The sequence below is a fragment of the Tamandua tetradactyla genome, chromosome 14 (assembly GCF_023851605.1).
Source record: "Tamandua tetradactyla isolate mTamTet1 chromosome 14, mTamTet1.pri, whole genome shotgun sequence".
Lineage (NCBI taxonomy): Eukaryota > Metazoa > Chordata > Mammalia > Pilosa > Myrmecophagidae > Tamandua > Tamandua tetradactyla.
This window is the reverse complement of record NC_135340.1, coordinates 84671429-84693510: the sequence shown is the minus strand read 5'-3', so window position 1 is coordinate 84693510 and position 22082 is coordinate 84671429. Positions and strand designations below refer to the sequence as shown.

The window sequence follows — 22082 nt, the reverse complement described above, 5'->3', positions numbered from 1 at the left end:
ACAACAGAGGTATACAAGTTAAGAACACTGCCTTCTCTTAAAAGCAACAAATTCCCAACTGCCACAAAGGGCTACTGATGCCAGAGGCAAGGGCTCAGTTTGGGGGAGATTCTGTGCTGCAGTTGTTATTATTTTGCATTTACATTAAACAATTACCACAACTTTAAGGGCAGATAGTGATAAAGGAAGATTTATAGCTATTCATGTTTATTTCATCCAAAACGAACTACACAAACACACACGTATAAAATCATGCCAGACAAACCCTTAAATTCATGTGAATCATTACAACAGTATTTACAAAATACTTTATCTTGTCACAGCAGGTTCACATATTTGGCTCTTATAGCAACATTCTCAGTTAGGCAAGCACAGTATTATTCCACCTTCCCCATCTCTGTCCTTCTTTACAAATGGGAAGCCTAGAGTAAGGAGGTTTGTCTAAGATCATTTGCTGAGTTATTGGGCTCTCTTATTGGGTGATTTTCAACACATGATTGAAGGCAAAAAGTGATGGCGTTAGGAGAACTCTTGGCTAGCTTGCTCTCTTCTTTCTTTTTTACCCTCCCAAAGTATATAAATATAATGAAAGTCTGCTATGAAACAGTACCTGGGGGGGCATCGTCTCTTTCTTAAAAACTGATGAACGTAATAGTTAGAAAGTTTCTCTTCGATGATTAACACAGAGGTGCTTCAGAGATCCTATCAACCACACTACACAGATCATTTAGCGCTAATGACTCTGGAGCTCTGGAAGGGAAAATGTACACCTTGCAAATGGTAAACATATGTAAATATATATATATATATATATATATATGCACACACACTTTACTTTTTGGGGGGAGGGTTGCATGGTCCAGAATCAAACCTGGGTCTCCTGCATACAAGACGAGCATTCTACCACTGAGCCACCCGGGCACCCCTATACACTTTACTTTTTGACGAAAATCAAACTCCAGATTTTCATTCCATCACAATTGCTCTGGCTTTAGCAATTACACTAGCTGCTGGCCTTTGACAAGCTGATAGTCCAGAGTAATTCCCATCTAGAAAAAAAGGTCAGCCCCATCTTCACCACTGTACATGCTTGTTTAGTCTTTTTCCACAGCCTACGCTTACCCCTCAGAGTGTATCAACAACAGCCATGACCTTGAAAGCTTCCAAAAGCTTTTGAGACTTCTACAGAAGGCATAGAGTCTCCATCAGCTTGACCAACACATCTTGGGGTTGTCTATCAAGCATGGACCTTGCCTCTTAGCTCTCTCTCTCTTTTTCTATTAAGAAAGTATAAATTTGAAGGAAGAAATATTTGACTGAAGGAAATTCAGGCTGTCTCAGGGGAAGCCACTCACATATCCAATTTAATACTGCCCTCAATGACTAAAACTACTTCAAACTCCAGAGAGTTAGCTTTCCCAGTCAAATAAATTTCAAGTATATATGTGTTTGTACATGTGTGCATTGGGGAGGATGGGAGAAGAGGAAGAAGGAATACAAATTAGAATGCTCTAAATATCAATACCACCCAAACGCATACTGGATGTTAGGACTTTCTTTGATGAATCTGCAGTGGCAAGTTAAGTAAAATAATTTTTTGGCTAATCACCCTCAATTTCCCACATAAGATGCTGTTAGATGGCGTTAAAAAGCAAACAAACAAAAAACACCAAAAAAGCATGCCTATGTGGTCTTGTTTTATAGAGGCTTCCAATATCCCTCAAAGGAGAAATGGAAAGTGACATAAGGTCAATAGGACAAGATACTGACCTGAAGAAGTGAACAAGATTCATCATTTAAATGGGCCATATGGACAATCTAGGACAAATGCTTCATGTAACAGCAGAGGGAATGGGGTCTTCTACAGTCACCCAGGGAAAACACAGGGGCTCTCAGCTGCCTTCGGACTGTTGGGTGAGTGCCCTCCACCAGCCCTGCTGTCTCTATGAGGGTATAGAAAAGCATGGGGCACCATTAAAGGTGCTTAGGATTTGAATTGCCTAGTAGTACAGAGATGGAAAGTTGAGAGGGATTCCAAATTTGAGGGTGGATTTAAAAAGGCTATTTGGCTATACACAGGATACATGTTATCATTGCAGTTATATTTCAGACAAAATAGCTCCCATTTATAAAAAGCTGACAATGTGTCAGGCACCGTGCCAGGGGTTTAATATTTATTATTTCACAGTACTCTCTGAAGTAGGTATTATCATCTCCATTGGAAAGGTAGGGACACAACACAGTCACAAAGTAGCAAAGCTGGGATTTAATTCCAGTTGCTATCAGCATCCCATACTGCAATGGAATCTGTCTCTTTAATTGCCATTGATGGGCATGAACAGTTAATTGGGATTAATTTAAGTCATTCACTTGCAATGCTAAATCTGTGCTGACAAATTTATGAAAAAATGATAGCGTGGACATCTATTGTTGGCTGCCCATCTATGTCCCCTCTTTCAGGGTAATGATATCCTTTCTTTCAGAAACTGCCCCTAACTCATTCTTGGTCATTCACGTTGGCTGAGAGTGACTATCCTCAGTTTCAAGGATGGGCCCATTATTATTAAAGCAATATTCTGGCCACAATGATTCATTTAGGGATGGACAGAAGACACAGTTCAGGCCAATCACATTTGCTGGGACCTCCTGAGAAAGAAGCTTTCTGCTCTTCTGAGAATGCTACCCAGTGAGAGTTTCTCTCTTCCTGTTGCCTTGACCAAGGACAAGTTCTCCAGGAGTTGCTGGCAGCCATCTTGCAACCATGAGGACAGTCAGCCTTTAGGGTGGGGCAGACACTATGAGAAGTACTCAGTGGATAGATGGAAGGTAACTGGCTCCTTAGTGAAATCTTTGAGCCACTGGATTAAGCCTTGTCTGAGGCCAGACCTATCTTTGGGTTTTCAGTTAGCCAAGAAAATAAATAAATAAAAGCCATTTCGAGTTGGGTTTCTGTTACTTGAAGCTTAAATGTTTTAAACTGACAGAAATCAGTGGGCCAAACTTTGTACCCATAATCCATGATGGACATTTTAAGCAACAAATTCTCTAAAATACTCTCCGTAGCGGTTATTCTTATTCTGCAATCAGCAGTGATGTTTTCACTCATTCCTTTCCATTAAGATCATTAGAAATAGTCCCTCTTTAGAGTGCAAAAATATGCTGAGAGGATGAAGAAAAAATGAAAATGTCTTCAGCAAGTCATAAACTACTTTCCACACCTACTTAAAGTTTAAGGACTGCTTTAATAATCCATGTTTAATTGTTAATTGAGATTTAAAAATCAAAAATGCCAACTTTGCCTTCGATGAGATGGAAAATTATGCTGCTGTAGAAGGTAACATAATGTAAAACAGCCAACATTACCAAGGCACACAAATGTTTTTGGTATGTAAAATTGCTTTGTAAAATATTTGCTCCATCTGCTGAAAGCGGCAAAGACAATTTTCCCTTGATAGCTAATGGCCCATTTCGGCTGTGTGGCAAGTGATTCGCTGCGGTGGCAGCTCTCATTAAACAGAATGGTGAAAATGCGGTATATAATTCCTTACTTATGTAGCATTATCCACTCGCTGCTCCTCGAGGAGTGTGTCCCTCATTATCTAGGTCCCCACCTTGCACCAACATGCAGGCCTCACAGTTGATTTGACTTGAGAAGCGTTTTGTCCAACCAAGGCACATATGTTGTGCCTCCATTCCAAAGCTCAGAACAACTGCTTTGCCCCCCGACCAGAAACACTACAAGGTTCATTCCTTTTCAACTTTCCAGCACTTAAACTGCTGTTTCTTTTTTCCCTTCACCACAGGGGCCATGGTTTTCTTTCTGTCGCGCTGCATGCTGGGGGTTTCAATAGATAAAGATTAAGCGCTTCTTGAAATTCTTAACTGAACTTTGCACATGCACAAAAGCAGGAAAATTCCCCCCCAGGCCAAAACTGCCATCATAAAAGCCCGCCACACACCACACTTGGTTCCAGGTGCATGTGGCTGTTCTGATCTTTCTTTTAAAGGAGTTGTTTATACTACACCCTGAATCATTTCAACATCTGCTAAAAGAACAATTAAAAATAAATAATCCAGGGTGGTTTAAAAAAAGAAGGATATGTTCATGTTTTTGGAATGTTATTAAAAAGTAGTTACAACAGCAAGTGGCTGATGTTTTAAAAATGGAAAATGGTGTTAAAGGAAATTATATTAAATATAAGAATGACATCGAATAAATACATATTCATGTATTTTATTCATGTATCATGCAGTATTTTAAAGCAGAAACCACACAATTTTAAGACCAGCCATAAGTGGAAGTAGCCATACTACTTCATACTTAATGTAATGATACATTAATACAACTAATAGGTTTCTTTCTTTCTAGTTAAAGAAATAGCACTGCTGATCAGAGAAAATTGCATATGCTGATTAAAGCTCTTTAATTGAAAATTAAAAACAAAAGAAAACACATGTGCACTATGGACTTGATTTTTCATTCAAGAGATGGAGGAGAGGGATGAGTTGAAAGACTATCAGGAGAATTTATATTATAATTTTACACAAAAGGAATGTGCAAGCTGCAACTTTTCCTAACCAGAGTAAAGGGCTGTGCCTTCTTTGATTGCACCACACCCACAGATATATGTATACTTGAGGCAAATGTTGTGGTAGTATTAATGAGCATTAAAATACCTGGATAATAAATCAATAAATTCCAAAGAAAGAGGATTTTTTAAAAATCTGGCACAGTTACATGAAAGCTGCGTCTTCTCAAGGGCATCCCTCTCTCACCGAGGGGGCACCGAGGACAGATGACCAGAAGCAAATGGCACAGACGCCGTTAGAGGAGAATAAAACTCATTTTGAATCTGTTCCAAATACACACGCCTGCTCTGTGGCTTTTAGCAAAGCACATATTTCCAAAAGAGCTCAACGGGGACTTCCTAGATGTGAAAACACTAACTGAATTCTCGTTCCTCTCATCTTTTGCTTTATTCCTTCCTTCCATGCTGTTATTGCGAAAAACTGGCAGTTAAATTCAATTGATTCAAAATATTCTGGATCCATATGGCCGCCAACCCTGGAGCTGAAGTGGCGAGAGCGCCTCACTGCTGTTTTCGAGCATTTGCCTCTCCTTCAGTCCCCAGATGGTGGGAGTACCATTTAAACCTCCTTTTCTCTGCCTTGTACAATAGACCTTGGCACCATTTCAACTGTTTACTCCGGTAATTAACAGCTCTGATACCACAACAATTACAACTCCTACACTCTCACCACAATAATGCTATGAATTAGTGAGAGCTAATGGCTGGAAGGTAGAGTGTTTTCAGACTGTGAGATCTGTGCATTTTTAGAATAAAATAAAAGGTACAAACAGCACGCTTGCAGTAGACAATGATTACCTAGTAATTAGTTTACACAAAGCTTCCTATTTAATGGCAAAACGCTGTAATTAACGTGTGACAGAAAATCAAAGGGTACTTTGTAAGCATATGAAAAATTAACACTGCAGGCCCATAGCTTTATGTACTGATTAGAAGCATATTAAATCAATAGGACACACAAACCAACAGCTTGTATAGCTGATTATTATAGGTCCTCGGAAGGGTACCCTGGCTTTCATTTAACTTAGGGAGGCAATTTTCGTTCTTCTGTCATCTTCCTCAGGCACAGAGAAGCACCTCAAACTCAATCCTGGCAGCATCATGAAAATAACCATTGAACTGGAAGAAAACATTCTAAGCCATTCTCAGAAATAAGGAAAAATATGTAAATGATTAAGGCTTTCCAATGACGGTGGTGACGTGCTGCTACACTAATTAGAAAAGACACCAACTGGAACCAGAAAATGAAGCAACTGGGTCTCAATCTTTTGGTCAGAATAATTTCTCCTTTATCAATTCAATGCCTCTTTATTCAACACGTAGAAAATTCAAAGAACTGGAATTGTTTTCTATTTTCAAATGATAACAAACAGGCTGCTAGCAAGGTTTTTCTTTTTTTCTTTTCTTGCTTTTGTTTTTTAAGGCATTATCTGGGTAAATTATATGGTAGATACACAGTTGGATCAACATTCTGTACTTTCAACAACTACATCCTATATAATGATAATTGATGCACTGAACGATATCCTGGAAGCTTAGAAGACCCAAAAGGATCTTCTCAAGCACCAAAGAAAGGTTAATTTGTTATGTACTTGTTCAGTGTTACCTGTATTTTACTGTAATACAGTTTGGGGGGTTAATATTAATAATAAGTGGCAGGTAGCTTTCTTGAAGCCTTTTTAAGTACATTGCTAGCCAATTCACAAGCATTATCTCATTTAATTCTCATTACTACCCTGTGAGGTAGGTACCAATATTATTCCTGTTTTACAAATGAGGAAACGGGGACTTAGAATGGTGCAGTGATTTGCCCATGGCTCCCCCTGGAGAGTCTGGCAGTCTAACCTAGGTGCGCCTGGTTTTACCGTTCAAGCTTCTGACCAGGAAGCCAGATGACCTTTCAGTTATGTCGAACATTCAGTTACCCTATTCCAATACCCATTCAGCTTAAAAGGGAGTTTACCAAGTCAACCTGGAACAGGAGACTGAAAAACAAAACCAAAGTATTTGCTTGCCTATCCAATGAACGGGGTTTTAATTGCTAACCATATTTTTAATGCTACGTCTGATTGTGAAGATAGGTAACACAAAGCTTTTTTGGGAATAACAGACTCACTAAAATGATCATGATGATAGTGCATTAAATTGAGAAAGCATTGAAATCTTCACCACATGAGCAAACAAAAGGGTGATGTCTAAAATTCCTGCAGGTGAGGAAGGTAGATTGCAAAAGCTGAATCCCAGGAACCGCCAGACAGGGCTTCTCTTCCTCTGAGCTCTGAGCTGTGTGTATTGACCAACCCCCTGCCCTCCTCTAAACTTGCTGCTTTGCTAGCTCCGCTGTCATTCAGGAAAGGGGATAAATTTGAGAGCAATGGCTGCTGCATTGAGGGATGTTTGCCACAAAGGCGGCCCACAGTATGAGTCTCGAAGTCAGGGATCTAAGGGAGTAATCTTCTCTGGGATTTTCAAACAAGAGTCTTTTCTAAATGGAATCAGCTTGGTGTGGCAAGAGCACTGGGCTAGGAGGAGTCAGAAGATGTGGCTTCAAAGTTAGGTGCCATCATTTATGGGCTGTATGAACTTGGGCAAGGCACTTAACTTCCTGAGCACCAATTTCTTCATCTGGAAATAGGATAATGATACCTGCCTTATCAAACTGACGTGGAAGTAAATGAATAAAAATCTCAGGCGTTTTCTGAGATTGAATGAGAAAATTAATGTACAGTGCTTAACACAATGCCTGGCACCTAATAGGTATTTCCCCTGTTTATAACTGATGTGGTTGTTATTATTATTATTACCATTATTATTAATAGGGAGAAATACAGGGAAATGTCAAGGTCCTCACAGTGGATCCATGAATCTATAAAAATGTTTAATGTAATGTGTAGGCCAGTATTCTGGCAACTACTAAATTAAAAAAGATTAATTTAAGAATGTCAAGATTTTAAGACATAAAAATAAACAAATAAAAAAACACAAACAAGTAATCATATATATTTATAGTTTAATGATAAGGAAAAATGTGACCCTAGATTTTTTTGATGCCCCCACCAAGAAGCTGTGTTTTCAATATAAAATACAAGTAGTAAATAAGGACATGAAAAAAGGATATCCCTTGCTAGTAATCAAATAATAGTAGCCAGAAGATGCATTTGCACACTAAAATAAAAGCATAAATAGTTAATAATAGCCAATGCTGATGAGGTTGTGGTAAAACTAGCCACAAGGACTGGTACACCAACAAATGTCTACCTGGATCTTCCTGCACTGTCTTCCTATGCTGAAGCCCATAAACCTTCAGTCCTACCCAATCAAAATAAATGCCACTTGTTGGGGAATGGGGAGAATGGAGAGTGTGTAAGTGTGTGGATTCATTAAACCTCAACAAGCATTGAGTACTTAAGTGAATGAGCTTACTGGAACCTCTTGTGGGAAGGTGGTTTTTTAGCTGGTATAGTGAAAGAAGCACAAAGGCTCTATGTATGGAGGGTGTTTTCCTCAAAAGGCAGAAGGGTTCAGGAAGGAGAGGGGGCAGAGCAGGATCTGGAAGTATAATTTTTAATCTAAGGATAGCCCTATCTTCATTGCAAAATGGCATTGACGGTGATTGACTCCATGACTTCGTTCTATCTGGAGAATTTTCAAGGAGAGACAATGCTATCAACTGGGCACTCCCACTTTGATCAACTCAAGGGACAAAGCCACCGAGAAAAAATGAGAGTCATGCTTTGTTTTCACTGTGGTCATCAGGTAACATTCTGCTTTTCCTCAAATTACCTACATGTCTATACTGATTTTTCAAATATGACTACAGCATTTTAGCTTCTGTTGACTCCATGACCTGCTTCAAGTCTCAACTGCAAACAGTCAAATAACTCTGGTTCTAAAATAGATAGGTGCAAAAAGAGATAATCTTTATATTAGATACTTGAGTCTACACCGAATAATGCCTACATCTAAAATCAATATCTGCATAAGATGCAAGAGGTCTTAAAACAGTTCAAATTCACATAAACAGCACTGTTTTTAATCTGTTGCCTACAACATACCAATGAGAAAATTCATGGTATCGTGTCATAAACTGCTATGCAAATGATGCTATTTGTAAGTATTAACATAATTTACTGCTTACAGTCATATTCTCATTTCTAATAATTCTCCTGGAATGGAGTCTTTCTCTGGACTCTTAGCCTGCAGGATAGTCTTTCATCAAGAAGCTGAAATTTTTAATAACCTGCCAGCATATGTTTTGTATGTGCCAGGCGAGGCTTGATGACACAACATCTTCATTATCAAAAGAAACAGGTCTACAAACTGTAATAGGACATTAAAACATGCCTGTGCTCATAAAGTAATGCTTTGATGTCTAAATGTACACCATTACAGCGATCTTCTAGAACAAAGGAGAATCCTAATCCTAAATTCTCAAAAGCTATACTCAATGGGGACTGTAGTTCTCTACCACTCTGAAAGCAATTTAACTTTGAAGGCAAAAGAAAGTCAATAATCTTCTACAAAAACATAAAAATAAAAAAGCTTTTAGAATGATTTTTTATTTTAATTTTCGGGTTCTCACCACTCTAAGCACAGGCCTCAGAGTATAAAAGGATTCTCGAGTAATTATTTTACCCTTGTTAAGTTTCAAAAAATGATTTAGATAGACTATTAATTATTCAAGAGTTTCACATTTAATAACATTAATAATGTCAAATGTACTTGGTGATAATTTTAAATGGTATAGTTTATAATAATTGAAATTAGATAATGTACAGCCAGATTTCTAAGTACAATTCAGTCAAATGTCAGTATTAATTTTTTTTTTAATTAAAGTCAAACATTTCAAATTTATAATAGTCTGCTGTCAGGAGAATCCTTTAAAAATTATTGTTTGAAACCCTGAGACTAGCAAGCACTCGTCACAGTAACATTTCAAGTTTTTAAATTAAAACAAAATCATAGTTCCATGGTTTAATATCAAAGTTTCACTTAAAAATAAAATTCTAGACAATATGAAATAAAATTCAGATCAAAGAGAATACAAGGGAACTCTCTATGGGCCTCAAAATTAAATACATTTCCTTGTTTTATTTTTTTCTAGAAGAGTAATTCATTTGGTATCCTTTAAATAATATGTAAAAAGCTGGCAGTGACAGGTACTGCATTTAGTTCATTCACTGATGGCGGGGTGGTGGGGAGGCCTTGAATAGATCACAGAGAGAGGAGAAACATTTGTCAAAGGGAATTCTCTCTTCTGACTGTTCTCTAGATTTATTCATCATTTCACTTTCACAAGAATAATGTGATTCCCTCTAGTGTACTCTTCCTTTTCCATGACTTGTGTCTTGATTCATATACCTCTGCAGTGGGATGCTCAAAGCAGATGCAAATCACTACGCATAGCTCACCGCTACATATATGGGTAGGGAAGGAACCAGTTAAGGGAAGTTGCCTCCGTACTTTCCCAGTCAGTTCTGCTTTAACTAGTAGGTCAGCCAAAACAGAATTTTGGGATAAAGAGAAGCCAGGCAAATGTAGGCCTCTGGACACAAACTGAGGCAGCTTTTAAAATAGCGGCTTTAATTCATACATTAAACCATATAAAATTATTTTAACTATTAAGTAAATGTAGATCAGTCTGAGAGGGGTACGATTCATCCTTCCATTAATGTATAAGGAAAATCTACACATATTAACATATCTACTCATATAGTTAAGACTTTCTACCTTTTGCTCAGCTTTTGTTGGGAGATTATCTGGCTGAGATACTATTTTCTCAGTATCTGACAGGCACCAGGACTTGCATAAATTTCCTTGAACTGTCTTCAAAAACATGAATGCTGACAGAATGTTATTATACCTTAGCTTCCAGATGATAACTATTCACTAATAGAATTTCTCATAAAATACAGCTAGCTTAATAATAATATGATCAAGACTCAGAGCAAATGATGAAATCTGTAATCTCATCTGATTATGGTAAAAAAAACAAACTTCCTAATTTCAAATCAATTTGAAAACATGAATGAAGAGCCCAAAGGTGGGGCATTCAAAATTATCTAATCAACCCTATCATTTTGCATATAAGTAAGGCCCGAGAGAGGCAAATTGACTTGCCTAAGGTCTCACTGCAGGTAGGTGACAGAGTTGAGTCTAGAAGAAAGTTCTTTCATCTCCTCGCTGAGCCTTTTGCTCATCTCCTAACTGTTCACAGATACTGTGGATATAAATCATCATTGAATACTCACTTGTGCCCATTTCTTGCTCCATTCTTCTTGGCCATATCTGCTTCTCTCCTTTAGGATCCACTTGAAGCACATTAAGTAAGAGGGAATGTCACAAAATGCTGTCCCATTTCCTCCAAACTCATCGTCTATTTTAAAGAGCCAGCGTTGGATTTCCAGGTTATCGGTGACTAGCTGACCCAGCTGTTCTATCATCTGTAGGGTGAAGGATGCAGTAGCTTTTAATATAGCTAGCTTCCTGGGATTCCATTTTTAATGTTTTTACATAGTTGTACTTCTTATATGTCTTTACTTCACATGGTTATCTTTTAGTTATTGAGATAGATTGGGAGAGGTTTTAAGGGACATATATATATAAAGGGACCAAAAGACATGTTCAAAAGTACAGTCTTATTTATGAGAAATTCTAAAATCATCATTTTGCTGGCTTGTGTAAGCAAAATAAAGAAACTTTGAATATTTGTAATTGGATCTTGGTATTGTTTTCTTTTTTTGTTTTTCATAAAATTATGTTTACTTATTGATTCCTCAAATGACTATAACTGTCTGGAGCTTTGTTGAATTTTTTTTTTTTTTTTTTTTTTGCATGGGCAGGTACCAAGAATCAAACCTGGCACGGCAGGTGAGAATTCTGCCACTGAGCCACCATTGCACCACCCTTTTTAAAAAAAAAAATTTAATTTTTGTTTTGTTTTGTTTTTTATTTTTTTGTTGAAATTTTAAATGTTATAACCTAGAAAACATTGTTATTTTTCTCTCAATTAACATATATTACATATATATATTTGTTTGGCTTGCCAGTTGACCATATAATACACAAGACAGATAAAGGAGATTAAAAAAAACTCATGGTAGCAACTTGCTTGGAATAGACATCTACCCTACATTTCATTTTAAAAAGCATTTCCTCAAGAACTGGATTCAGATATGGAAATTTAAGGGACAGAAGTCCGAGTTCTGACATCAAAATGATAATAGTAATAATGACAAAAAATAATAGTAGCAATAACATAAATAATTAACAGTAGCTACCATTACTGAACACTCACTAAAGAGACAGGCCCTCAGCGAAGCTCTTTAAATGGCTTTTCTCATTTAATGCTCACAATAACCTATGAGGTAAGAACTATGATCAGCTTCATTCACATGGAAGTAAATAACCTACTCAAGATCACTCAGCAGTGAGTGGCAGAGGTGAGATTCAGCTCAGGCTGCTCTGACTCCAAGACCTCTGCTCACTGCCTTTCCACTATGCTCCCTCTCTCTACCTGCAGAGATGGAGTGGAAATTGGAAGAGGAGCAAGAAAAGCAACTTTCCTTAAAGTCAATAAACCATTTGTGGTGAGTTTGAGCCAGACAAAAATCTGTAGCAAGATCACTTAATTATAAGTTATACCGTCCTCTTGGAGAAAAGTAACTCATTAGCCCACAAGATGATTTTTTTCAGTCTTATCTTCTCATCAAACTTTCCAGCCTATACTTCCCAGAAAATAACAAAATAATACTAAGCACTCTCTTTCCTGGGCCTACCACATGCTGTTCTTGGGTATGGTCTCCTGTACTTCATATGGTCTCTACAACACTCTTAGTCTCTTCTTTTTTGATAAGTTCCACAAATATAGATATATATATTTTTTCTAAAGAGTGTGAATGGACTCAAGATTTTATAGTCCTGTTGAAGTCTATAGCTGTATTAAAATTATTTTGATTAAAGACAAAGTCTGTTATCTAGAGTTTCTTTTCTTCAGTTGAGAAGAACACACCAGGCAGTAAGGAAGTGATATCAAAATAGCCATACCTGAGATCCCTAGAACTCCCCGATGTACCATGGAGTATACAATTAGGGTGAAAATGGGATTGTCTTAGCTCTGTAATTATCGAGTAATGTCTGTGGATAATTTGGGTGTTTAAATGGCAAGTACTCTGGTCTACACACCATATGGCCATGAACACAACCTAGGAAGGTTTTCAAATATGCCTTCCAAAGTTGCATCATTTCTTCTCCAGCATTAAGAAGATAGTTCTAAACTCAATTGCATTTTGCTGCATTATGATTATTCTTTGTAGAAGTAGAAATGGTCTTTTGGTCTATTCATATCCAATAAAATTCTTTTGCTAGAGTCTAAGGAAAGGTGTTCTGGCATAGCCTCTGCAATATTCCAAATTGTATGTTTGGAGGTTTCAACTACTAACAGAATTATTATCTGTTTCTTTCAAATCCTGTTATTTGTTGCTTCTGAGATTCCTATAAATGGGCTTCTGTTGCTGGATCCCCTACAGTAATGAAAAGGATCAATAGTATTGTAAAGACTGCACTACTGGAAAGAATTATGTGCTATCTTTAAGAGAAAATTGAACAGTGCTTTAAAATAGCATCGCCATTTTTTGATTATTTAACCAAAGCTGTCAATATTTCATATGGAGCACATGCCAGAAACAGAACTTGCATGGTTACTTTATGGCTCAAAACAGGAAATGCTCACTATGCTCATGGTAGAAAAAAAAAATCTTAAACCAAATGACTTTATGCTATTTCAACATTTATCATTTTCTGTTTGAGTCTATCTGTTCCAAAGATGTAATACTTTTTTTTTTTTAATTGCCACTCATTTCATCCTGGTAAAGAGCAGTAGTAGAAAAATGACTACTGCTAAAATCCAACTGATAGTCAAGAATATTTATTAACCTAAGTTAAAATAATCACAGCTTTCTTTCACTGACTTTAAGTTTATGATGCACATCGGTAAAAAGCCAGTGGTATTGATTCATCACCATCTGCAAATTCAAAATGCTAATGCCCTAAGATAGATTAGGTAGGCTACTCACTGCCTAGAAAAGTCTCACTGGAGACCTTTATTTAGATCTTGATGACTTCAGACATATATTTTCCAAATGAGTAGAGCAGAACTCAGTTATTCCTTGGTTTATTGCTATACCAATTTGAACATAGCATGGGTGAAACGACATCCCTCAAATCTGATTTGTCTGTGTGGAAGTTTTTAATCCTACTTCTAAATATCAGCACTAGAGGGAAATTTAACAGCATTAAATGTGCCTGCATCTTTAAACAAAATCAACATACAAAGTTCTAAAATATTACAGAGCAAAGATTGCCTGAGTTCTCATCAGTGAAGATGAAAGCAAGACTCAACATAAATAATGCACATTCATTTTAAAGTTTTGAAGACTGTTTAATGGAATGTGTGTTGTGTGTAATTGTATTATTTAAGCATGTGCTTGATTTCACTTGCTATGATGACCACCAGCCAAATATCCTACTAGGAAGCAGAGTCAAGCAAATCTATCTTGTTATCTTCAAATTCCAGTGGTGGTCACTAACAATGGAAGGAAAGCACCAGTTCACAGGGAGATCTCTCTGCTACTCTGGCCAGAATTGCCTGTGCCTTTCCCAGACTTTGCTACCTTTAAGAGCAATATACTTCATAAGCTCGTGGATTGTGGAAGAACACTCTAGCAAGACTGAGTGGCTATTTAATAGCCATAGTATCTTCAAACTAGTATCTGAAAAATATAATTTGTTGAAAAGCTTGATTCTTGGGCTCAGCAGCAACAAGGCACAGAGCATGCTGAGCACGAGGGGGTCTCATAAACTGTCTAATTGTGTATGGTTCTTTGTTTTCCCAAGAAGTGGGTGGCTGGATAATTTGTGATTGGTTCAGAGTAAGGGTCAAAAGATGTACCGAAATGGAGGTTAGGAAGTGTTGACAGCCATTTGTCCTTTTCTTTCCTTTATTATGAAAACAGATGACAGTTGAATGGGAGAATACCTGCCAGGACTAACTCAAATGGAGAATACCATTTCTGTGGCTAATACTATAATTCTCCAGATATTTGGGACCCTAACTATGTGCTAGAAGAATGCATAACCACAGAGCTTAAGCCAAGGCAAAATCTGGATGCAGATAGTTTTATTCCTGGAGCTGCTTCACTTCCCGTTCTGTTTTTTTTCCCCTCCTCTGTTTATGGCCCCTTTCTGAAGAGCCAAGGGATTTTTTCTTTTTTTTCTTTTTTTTATGGAGCCAGGGATGTCTACAGCTCTCTGCTTCCATGGCTCTCTGGCCTTTCAGAGAGGTTCGTTCATTCCTTGGAGCTTTCCAAATCTGCTCCTTTTGGTCAAAACTAACTCTCATATTTCTTAGGGTGCTACTGAATGTCTGGCTAGCTGATGAACCAATGCATGCTAAGGCACAAATATTGTTAATAGGTTAGTGTATTAGCTCAAATGACATACATATTTTAACAGGGTCTTCAGTGTCTTAATCTGCCTGAGTAAATATTTTGGGAATACTTGCAATTTCTGCAAGGCCAATAGGAAAAGATTTGAAACATGAAGGCCCACAGTAGATCCCCTCAAAGAAACTACAGTGTTAAACATGTTTTTCATTGGGACAAGTTGGCGCCATTAGACCTGAAGGTGCCACGAGGTCAAAAGGATGTGAAGCATGTGCACGGAGCCTTCATTGTCCGCCCTACATACCTGTTGCTGACTATAGATGCCATCTATTCCAGGAGGGACTGGCACATTGGCGCTGTCAAAGACCCGTTTACTTCCAGACTTGGTACTATAAAGATGAGCTAGTTTAGGCTCTGGGCCCAGGATGGGTATGTCTAACATATCGGCTACGGCTAAATCATCTCTGTGGAGGAGCCCGCCGACAATGTAGGCCTCTTTTCCTTGGATGAGATTTTTTATTCTTTTGATTGCCTTGGGACTGTACATCAGGTGAGTGGCCAGGCACATATGATGCTTCTGGGGGAAGATCATATTATTCATGTTAAAAGGTGTTATTTTTCTAGTCCACACACCTAATTTGTAATGTTACACACAATAAATACATTATTAATAGCAGGCTGGGTTATGACCTATACTGTCGTTTAGCAGTTTAAATTTATAAAAGCTGCTGGGGTGAGACTCCATAATCGCTCACATCTTTAGTGTGCTGGAAATCGTCTCACTGGGAATAGAACTAATTACTACACATCTGTATTTATTTGATCCATGTGGAATTATCCTTCTGTCAGAAGGAAAAGAGGCTGGTGGCCTTTGGATAATAGTGATTCATCTCTGCAACACTTTTGACTTGGTTTAACACTAAAGCATCTGGGAAATCAATACAAAAAATGAAGAACGAAGTCCTATATAGGACTCCTAATCTGGCAACTCTATAGAGGATTCAGTTGGAAAAAGGCACGTGACTTGCTACCCTCTTTCCAAAAATCTACCACAAAGTCTGTTTTAGGGAATATGCACTTTTACAATGATTACCAGCGTTCAAACCAATAACTCTGGAGAAGGTTCACAAATGGAAAATATTTTGAATTTTTCAGCAAGACTCAAATTCATTTTCCAATGAAAAACTCTTTTTATTTTACTTCTGACTACTTAGACCCAGCTTAGCAATACACTTAACTGCTGCATTCAATAAATAAAGAATTCTGGCATTTCTAATATATGCAAAGGACAAGGTCTGCACATGCCAAAACTAATACAGCCATGTCTCTGCTTTCAAGGATTGGAGGCATAAATAAGAACACAGTGAATGCCTAACTATTATCAGGCAGGTAAGGGCCAAAAGAGCCACAGAGTGACTTTGAGGCATGGAGGAGGGAGGCTCAGTGCTGGTGGAGAAAGTTGAAAAGGCCAGGTACTCACTTTCCTTGGGCCTCAGTTTCCTAATATGCAAAATGAAGATAATAATAACACTCATTTCATAGGGATGATGTGGGGAATAAATGAGATGATACATGTAAATGAGATAATAGTGCCTTGAATACAATGAGCACTCAATGCATGTTAGCTAGTATTATTATTATGAAAGACATGAAGGTTGAGGTAAGTTTTGAAGGATGGGTAAAATCTTATCAGGTGCAGTTGGGCATGAGAAAGAAGTTACTAGAGAATGGAATATGAGAGCCCAATACTGTGTTCACTTACTTCAGAGAAGACTATAGTGGGGTACACTGGAAAGCTCTAGGGCTTTGAAATCATACAATCTGATTTTGAATCCAGTTCTATAATTTATAAGCTAGATGAACTTTGGCAATGACTTCGACACCTTAGGCCTAAGTGTCTCCATCTGTTAAATGGAAATATAATACCCATTTGCTTTAAGGATAAAATAAGATCATGAATGTAAAACACCTAGTATAATGCATGGCACTGAGTCAATACTCAATAAATGGCAGTAATGATTATTTCAGAGAAACCCCCCTTTTGAAAATAAAGTCATTAAAGTGTCAGGAAATAATATACTCAAAGATGTTCAGAGTCTTAAGGGAGTACAAGAGATTTTTGTAGACTAGTACCTACTCCCCTGACTCTAGCCATAATTATCTACTTAACTTGAATAAACATGTGGAGAAATGCCAAACAATCATTTCCAGAAACATCAGCTGCATTAGTTTGTAGACTGTTGTTGAGTCTAATAACTTCAGAGAATGGGAGAAAGAATTGGACTGAGGGAGAGCCCCTGGATTTCAGTCTTGCCTGAACGTGTAACTTGCTAGGTGATAGAGAAATTCTACCTCCCCAAGACTGGAGCTTCTATTCCCCATATGCACACGAGGGGTTGAACTGGAAGTCCCAAAAGTTTCTTCCAGCTCTGAAATAACATTCCCTTTATAAACAGAGCTCCTCCAAGGAGAGGATTTAAAGGATTTGCCCTATTGGGTCCTTCCTTCAGATTAAGTGTTCAGTTCCAAGCTCCTTAGACCTATACATGTTCTGCCATTTCTATCACAATTTAAATCCATTTTCAAATCCTACTTCTGAGCATGCAGTTCTAGGAAACCTTATGTCTCTTCAGATGATGGCTAGTAACAAAGCAGTTGGTACTTCTTAGGCACCTAGCGTATTTGTGTCTTCCATCTGGTGGATCATTGCCTTTCCCCCTTGCGTATTTTGCTCTTTTCCCACAAATGATTCCAATGAGAAAATGTAACAAAATTAAATATCTGAGAGTACTGGTGACCTGAGTCAATATGTATGTAGTGGGCAATTCAAGGTGCCCAGAAGAACATTCAAAGGTGGAAATCTTCTCACATGAGAAGCCTTTTAACATGTATTCTCTGTTTATAACCACCCATCATTATATCAATTAACAGTCTTTGTTTTGGAGATCGAGAAATTGATGCTCAAGCAATTGACCCAAAGTTACACAGCTAACACCAAATGCAGAATTAGAACCCTGTGGTAAGCACTTTTCCTATCATGCCACAGCTACCACAAAATCTCCCATGTTACAGATTGAATTGTAATAGTCTGGTGTGTGTATGGGGAGTGATGAGGGGATGGCAGATGCAGTAATAGAACCTAATGTTAAAGTTCTGAGCACAGTTTCAGCAGATGGATTTCTGTCTTCTCTAAGTTTTCCTATTTCTGTTGGCAAGTCCTCTACCCAACTCTGTGTTATTGTCATCTGTGGGCATGCCTTTTATTCTTCAGGCAAGGTGATACCCTACTATTGTGTTCAGGGTGTGTTTAATAAAGATTTTAATGTGACTGAGCATTGACAGAGAACACATTACTGACCACATGTCATGTATGACCAGTTAGAGAAAATCAGTACCATTAGATCCAGGCAGTGGATTAGCACAGATGACAAATTCTAAAATATTCTTGATAAATGACATAGCATCTCATCACCACTGAGATTTTTTTTACCTGAGACAAAAGGTACTTCTTTAGTTTCTTTTCATAAACATTCAAATGTTCAAAAATAGACATGGTGACTTTATAGAAGCACATATTACTATTACAAATTCAGGCATTGTGCAGTCACTTCGAGAGATGTAAAAACAGGTTTTTGACATGCTTTAAAAAAATCCCCTCAAAGCCATCCATTCGAATGAAAATCAGCACTGACACAGTCTCTTGAATAATAATAATAATGAAAAGAATAACTAAATGACCAGGAACTGACTAAAAGTGAGAGTATTAATTTTTGGATTTTAAAAAGTTAATCATCTGTGAGTGACAAATTATTCAAATAATTTAAACTTAGACTACGAGGAAAAGTAATTCATACTTAAGATATTCCCTAGCTGTTTCTGCTCATAAAGATGCAACCCTAAACCCTGAATGTAACTCAGGGCCTCTCTGCATGCTAACTACCTGTTGCCCACTTAGAAGTCGAAAAGAAGACTGGAAAGGGTAAATTTCTCAGGTAATAGAATTAGAGTTGGAAAGGACTTTAAAATTATCTAATCCATCACCTCATTTTGTAGATGAAGACTAGAGGACCAGAGAGGTAAAGGGACTTGCCCAAGGCCACAAGGTCATCCAGGAGCAAAGCAGTCATTTGAATTCACGACAGTGTTTCTGGGCCCACACAGGTTTTGGTTCATACTCTGTCTCACTAGTAACCTTGACTAGCAAACGAGTTTTGGTTTCCTCAGCTATAAAAGGAGATTGATCATTCCTGCCTTGTTGTATTGTTCCAGATGTCAAATGAGAATATGTATGCTTAGCATCTAATATAGAGGGCATTTGATAAATGTTAGTTCACTCACTTTCCTTCTCCAAAATCTAGGGCCCCTTCTCCCTTCCATGCCTTTTCAACGTATGGGGACCTGTTAGATGTGTATAAACTCGTTATTAAAATCAGGAAATTAACTAAACCCTAATAGTTCTTTTTCTTCCTTGCTTCCTAGTGTCCACAGTAACTGTGCCACCGGGGCCTGGGAATTTATCCTTGTGGTGGATACTGAGAGGCTCCCAAGAATATAAGCAAGCAGTGATGATTTATCCCCATTCTTTCTCTTGCTTCCCTTTTGCCCCTGTTCCTGCCTTCTTCTTCCATAGTCAAGTGGTGCCATTGAAACAGAGCAGAGGAATTTGGGGGGAATACTGAGGTTCCAGTTATGAAAAATGGAATCTTCATCTTGTTAAGGAAAACAAAACCTTATGGCAATTCACAGAGTATACAAAGTACAGATGAGGTCAACAACTCTTCTCCAGTCCTGGCAGACCTTTGATCAGCACTAGGCCAGTCCCCTTTTTGTCAAGTCATAGTGCAGCTGAGGTGTTAATGGGTATAACACGTATATTTCCTATACGAAACCTGCAATCAGTTTCTCTGGATAGAGATAGAGAGCTGACTTTCGTGCATTCCACTTGTGAGGGGAAAAAGCTATCTTTATCAGCAAATTCAGAGACCTTAAAATAAAACAAATGCAAAAAAGTCTTCTCAAAATTGCTTAGTCCATTAGGTAGTAAATATGCTGCTCATTTAAAACAGAATGTGTAAATTCTTGTTAAAAGGTAGAGACATTTATTTCAAGTCATCTTCTGCACTGCCCTATTTTTGAACGCTGCCCTCATGGTCCTATTTGTATTTCAAAGGCTCTTGTCTGGGGATGGGATTACAAAAGAATTCATTTCATCCATTAAAAATCAGTTCAAAATTTTTTTTAAACCTGAACTTTGATTGTAAACCATGTGATTTAGTAAATCAGGCCACATTCCTTTAAGGAAAAAAATCATGGAATAGTGAAATCAGCAAACAGGGGTCCTGGTCTAGAATCTGTCCCTAACTAGCTTTGTGACCTTGGGCAGGTCTAGCTTTTCTCTGTCTAGGTGTCTTCCTTATAAAATTAAGAAAAAGCAATCTTACATGTTATAAATCCACCTACTTCATGGTGCCACCGAATAACTGCAATCAGGCTTTCAGCTACAGAGAAACTAGGCAGGAGTAGCTCAACTAAGTCTGAAAGTTAAACTGAGATATTTATTTCCTACAGTCCAACTAGTAGTCTAATCAGTAAAGCTGTTAAACTTGCAATAATATTTCACTGGTGTGTACCAGAGCATTGCAAGTTATAAAATTTCCAATTTAATTTTACTGCATCCCTGAAGCCGTAGTAATTAGAAGACAAACTCACAGTGAAGATGTTTATAGCTTCAGGGGTGATAATTTTGAACCTATCCTGCAGGTCACTTATATCCTCAAGGTTCCCTGATTTGACAGCTGCCTGTAGACTCAGGATTTTATGGTAATACAGCAGTAACTCATCATCCATCTGATGGGAGCAGATGTAGATGACGTTCACATTGGCATCTAAAAACAATAGGCACAATGTTAATTACCGGGAAAAAGGTAAATGACATTTTGAACTTTGGCATCGGATTGATGCTGAGCAGTTTAAAATAAAGAGCAGATCCAAAGGCCACACTGAAGTTAATTTAGATTGCTTTTGTACAAATCTTAGCAATTTAACCGGCTTTTCTGCACTTGAGCATTTCTCTAAAGAAAAGATAAATGACACTACCAACAAAATACACACAATGATTTCTTCAGAAGGAGGGTGGTGAGGTACCACGCAAGTGCACTTACAAATAATACAAAGGGATTTAGCTGCACAACTCCCATTAACATCAATGGAAATTGTATACTGCTTTAAAAATTTATCCCGTTAACTTCAGAAATAAATTATGAAAAAGAGCTATTAACTTTAGAAAGTTGATGAAATTGCAATTTCTTATTCTGCCTGGACTAGACAGAGTCAATTCAGGGAATGTCCTGTCTAAATAAATGGTCTGATTATGAGCATAGCAATGATTATTTCAGGAAACAACCTTTTTGCCTGCTCCATTCCCAAAGAAGAGTATATTACTTAAATAGTATATGTAGTGATTCTTCACTTAAAGGAAACCCTGTCTTAATTTAACTGTTCTTTTTAAGATGTGCTCCTTATTATGTACATCGAAAGAAATCCTAATTAAATATCTCATGCAAATGCAATAGTGACAAAAGATTACCCACTCCATGCTGCCAATCTTTTAAGGAATATGGACAAGAAATCAGCAGCTGCTGGAGTCATTCATTTACTCACTCATTTATTCATTCATTCATTCATATGATGGCTGATGGATCAGTAGGGACAAAGCACAAAGGAAAATACATCAATTAAAATGACAGAGAAGTTGCCCTTGAGGAGCAATAATTTCATACACACAACAACTGTAAAATGAGGTAGAGAACAGTGGGGTACAATGAAATGTGCAGACAGGTACCTGCGGAATTTCAGAGAAGGGAGTCCTGTAAAAAGTTTCCTTGTCAGGTAGGGCCGAGAGGGCAGTTTAAGACTCCTTGGTTCAGTTTGGCAGAGTATACAGGGCATAAACTGGTTAAATCTTGTCTCAGTTTCTCGCGGACTGTGGGTGTGTTTTATGACCTTTCTAAGCATTGGTTTCTTTGTCTATAAAACTGGAATAAAACTACCT

General features: G+C 37.7%; 1 protein-coding gene across 15 annotated transcripts in view; it reads right to left on the bottom strand.

Moving 5' to 3' along the window:
- IQCH (IQ motif containing H) overlaps window positions 1-22082 on the bottom strand; it is a 242045-nt gene that overhangs the window by 73761 nt on the left and 146202 nt on the right. For 12 of the 15 annotated variants that reach the window (XM_077128303.1, XM_077128304.1, XM_077128292.1 and 9 more), the window contains 3 exons: window positions 20741-20916; window positions 15336-15608; window positions 10841-11032 (listed from right to left, as the gene is read on the bottom strand). In XM_077128303.1, the coding sequence (XP_076984418.1) occupies window positions 10841-11032; window positions 15336-15608; window positions 20741-20916 (641 nt within the window). Of the gene's footprint in view, window positions 1-10840; window positions 11033-15335; window positions 15609-20740; window positions 20917-22082 lie in introns of those variants that run through there. The other 3 variants (XM_077128299.1, XM_077128296.1, XM_077128305.1) reach the window with 2 other exon arrangements.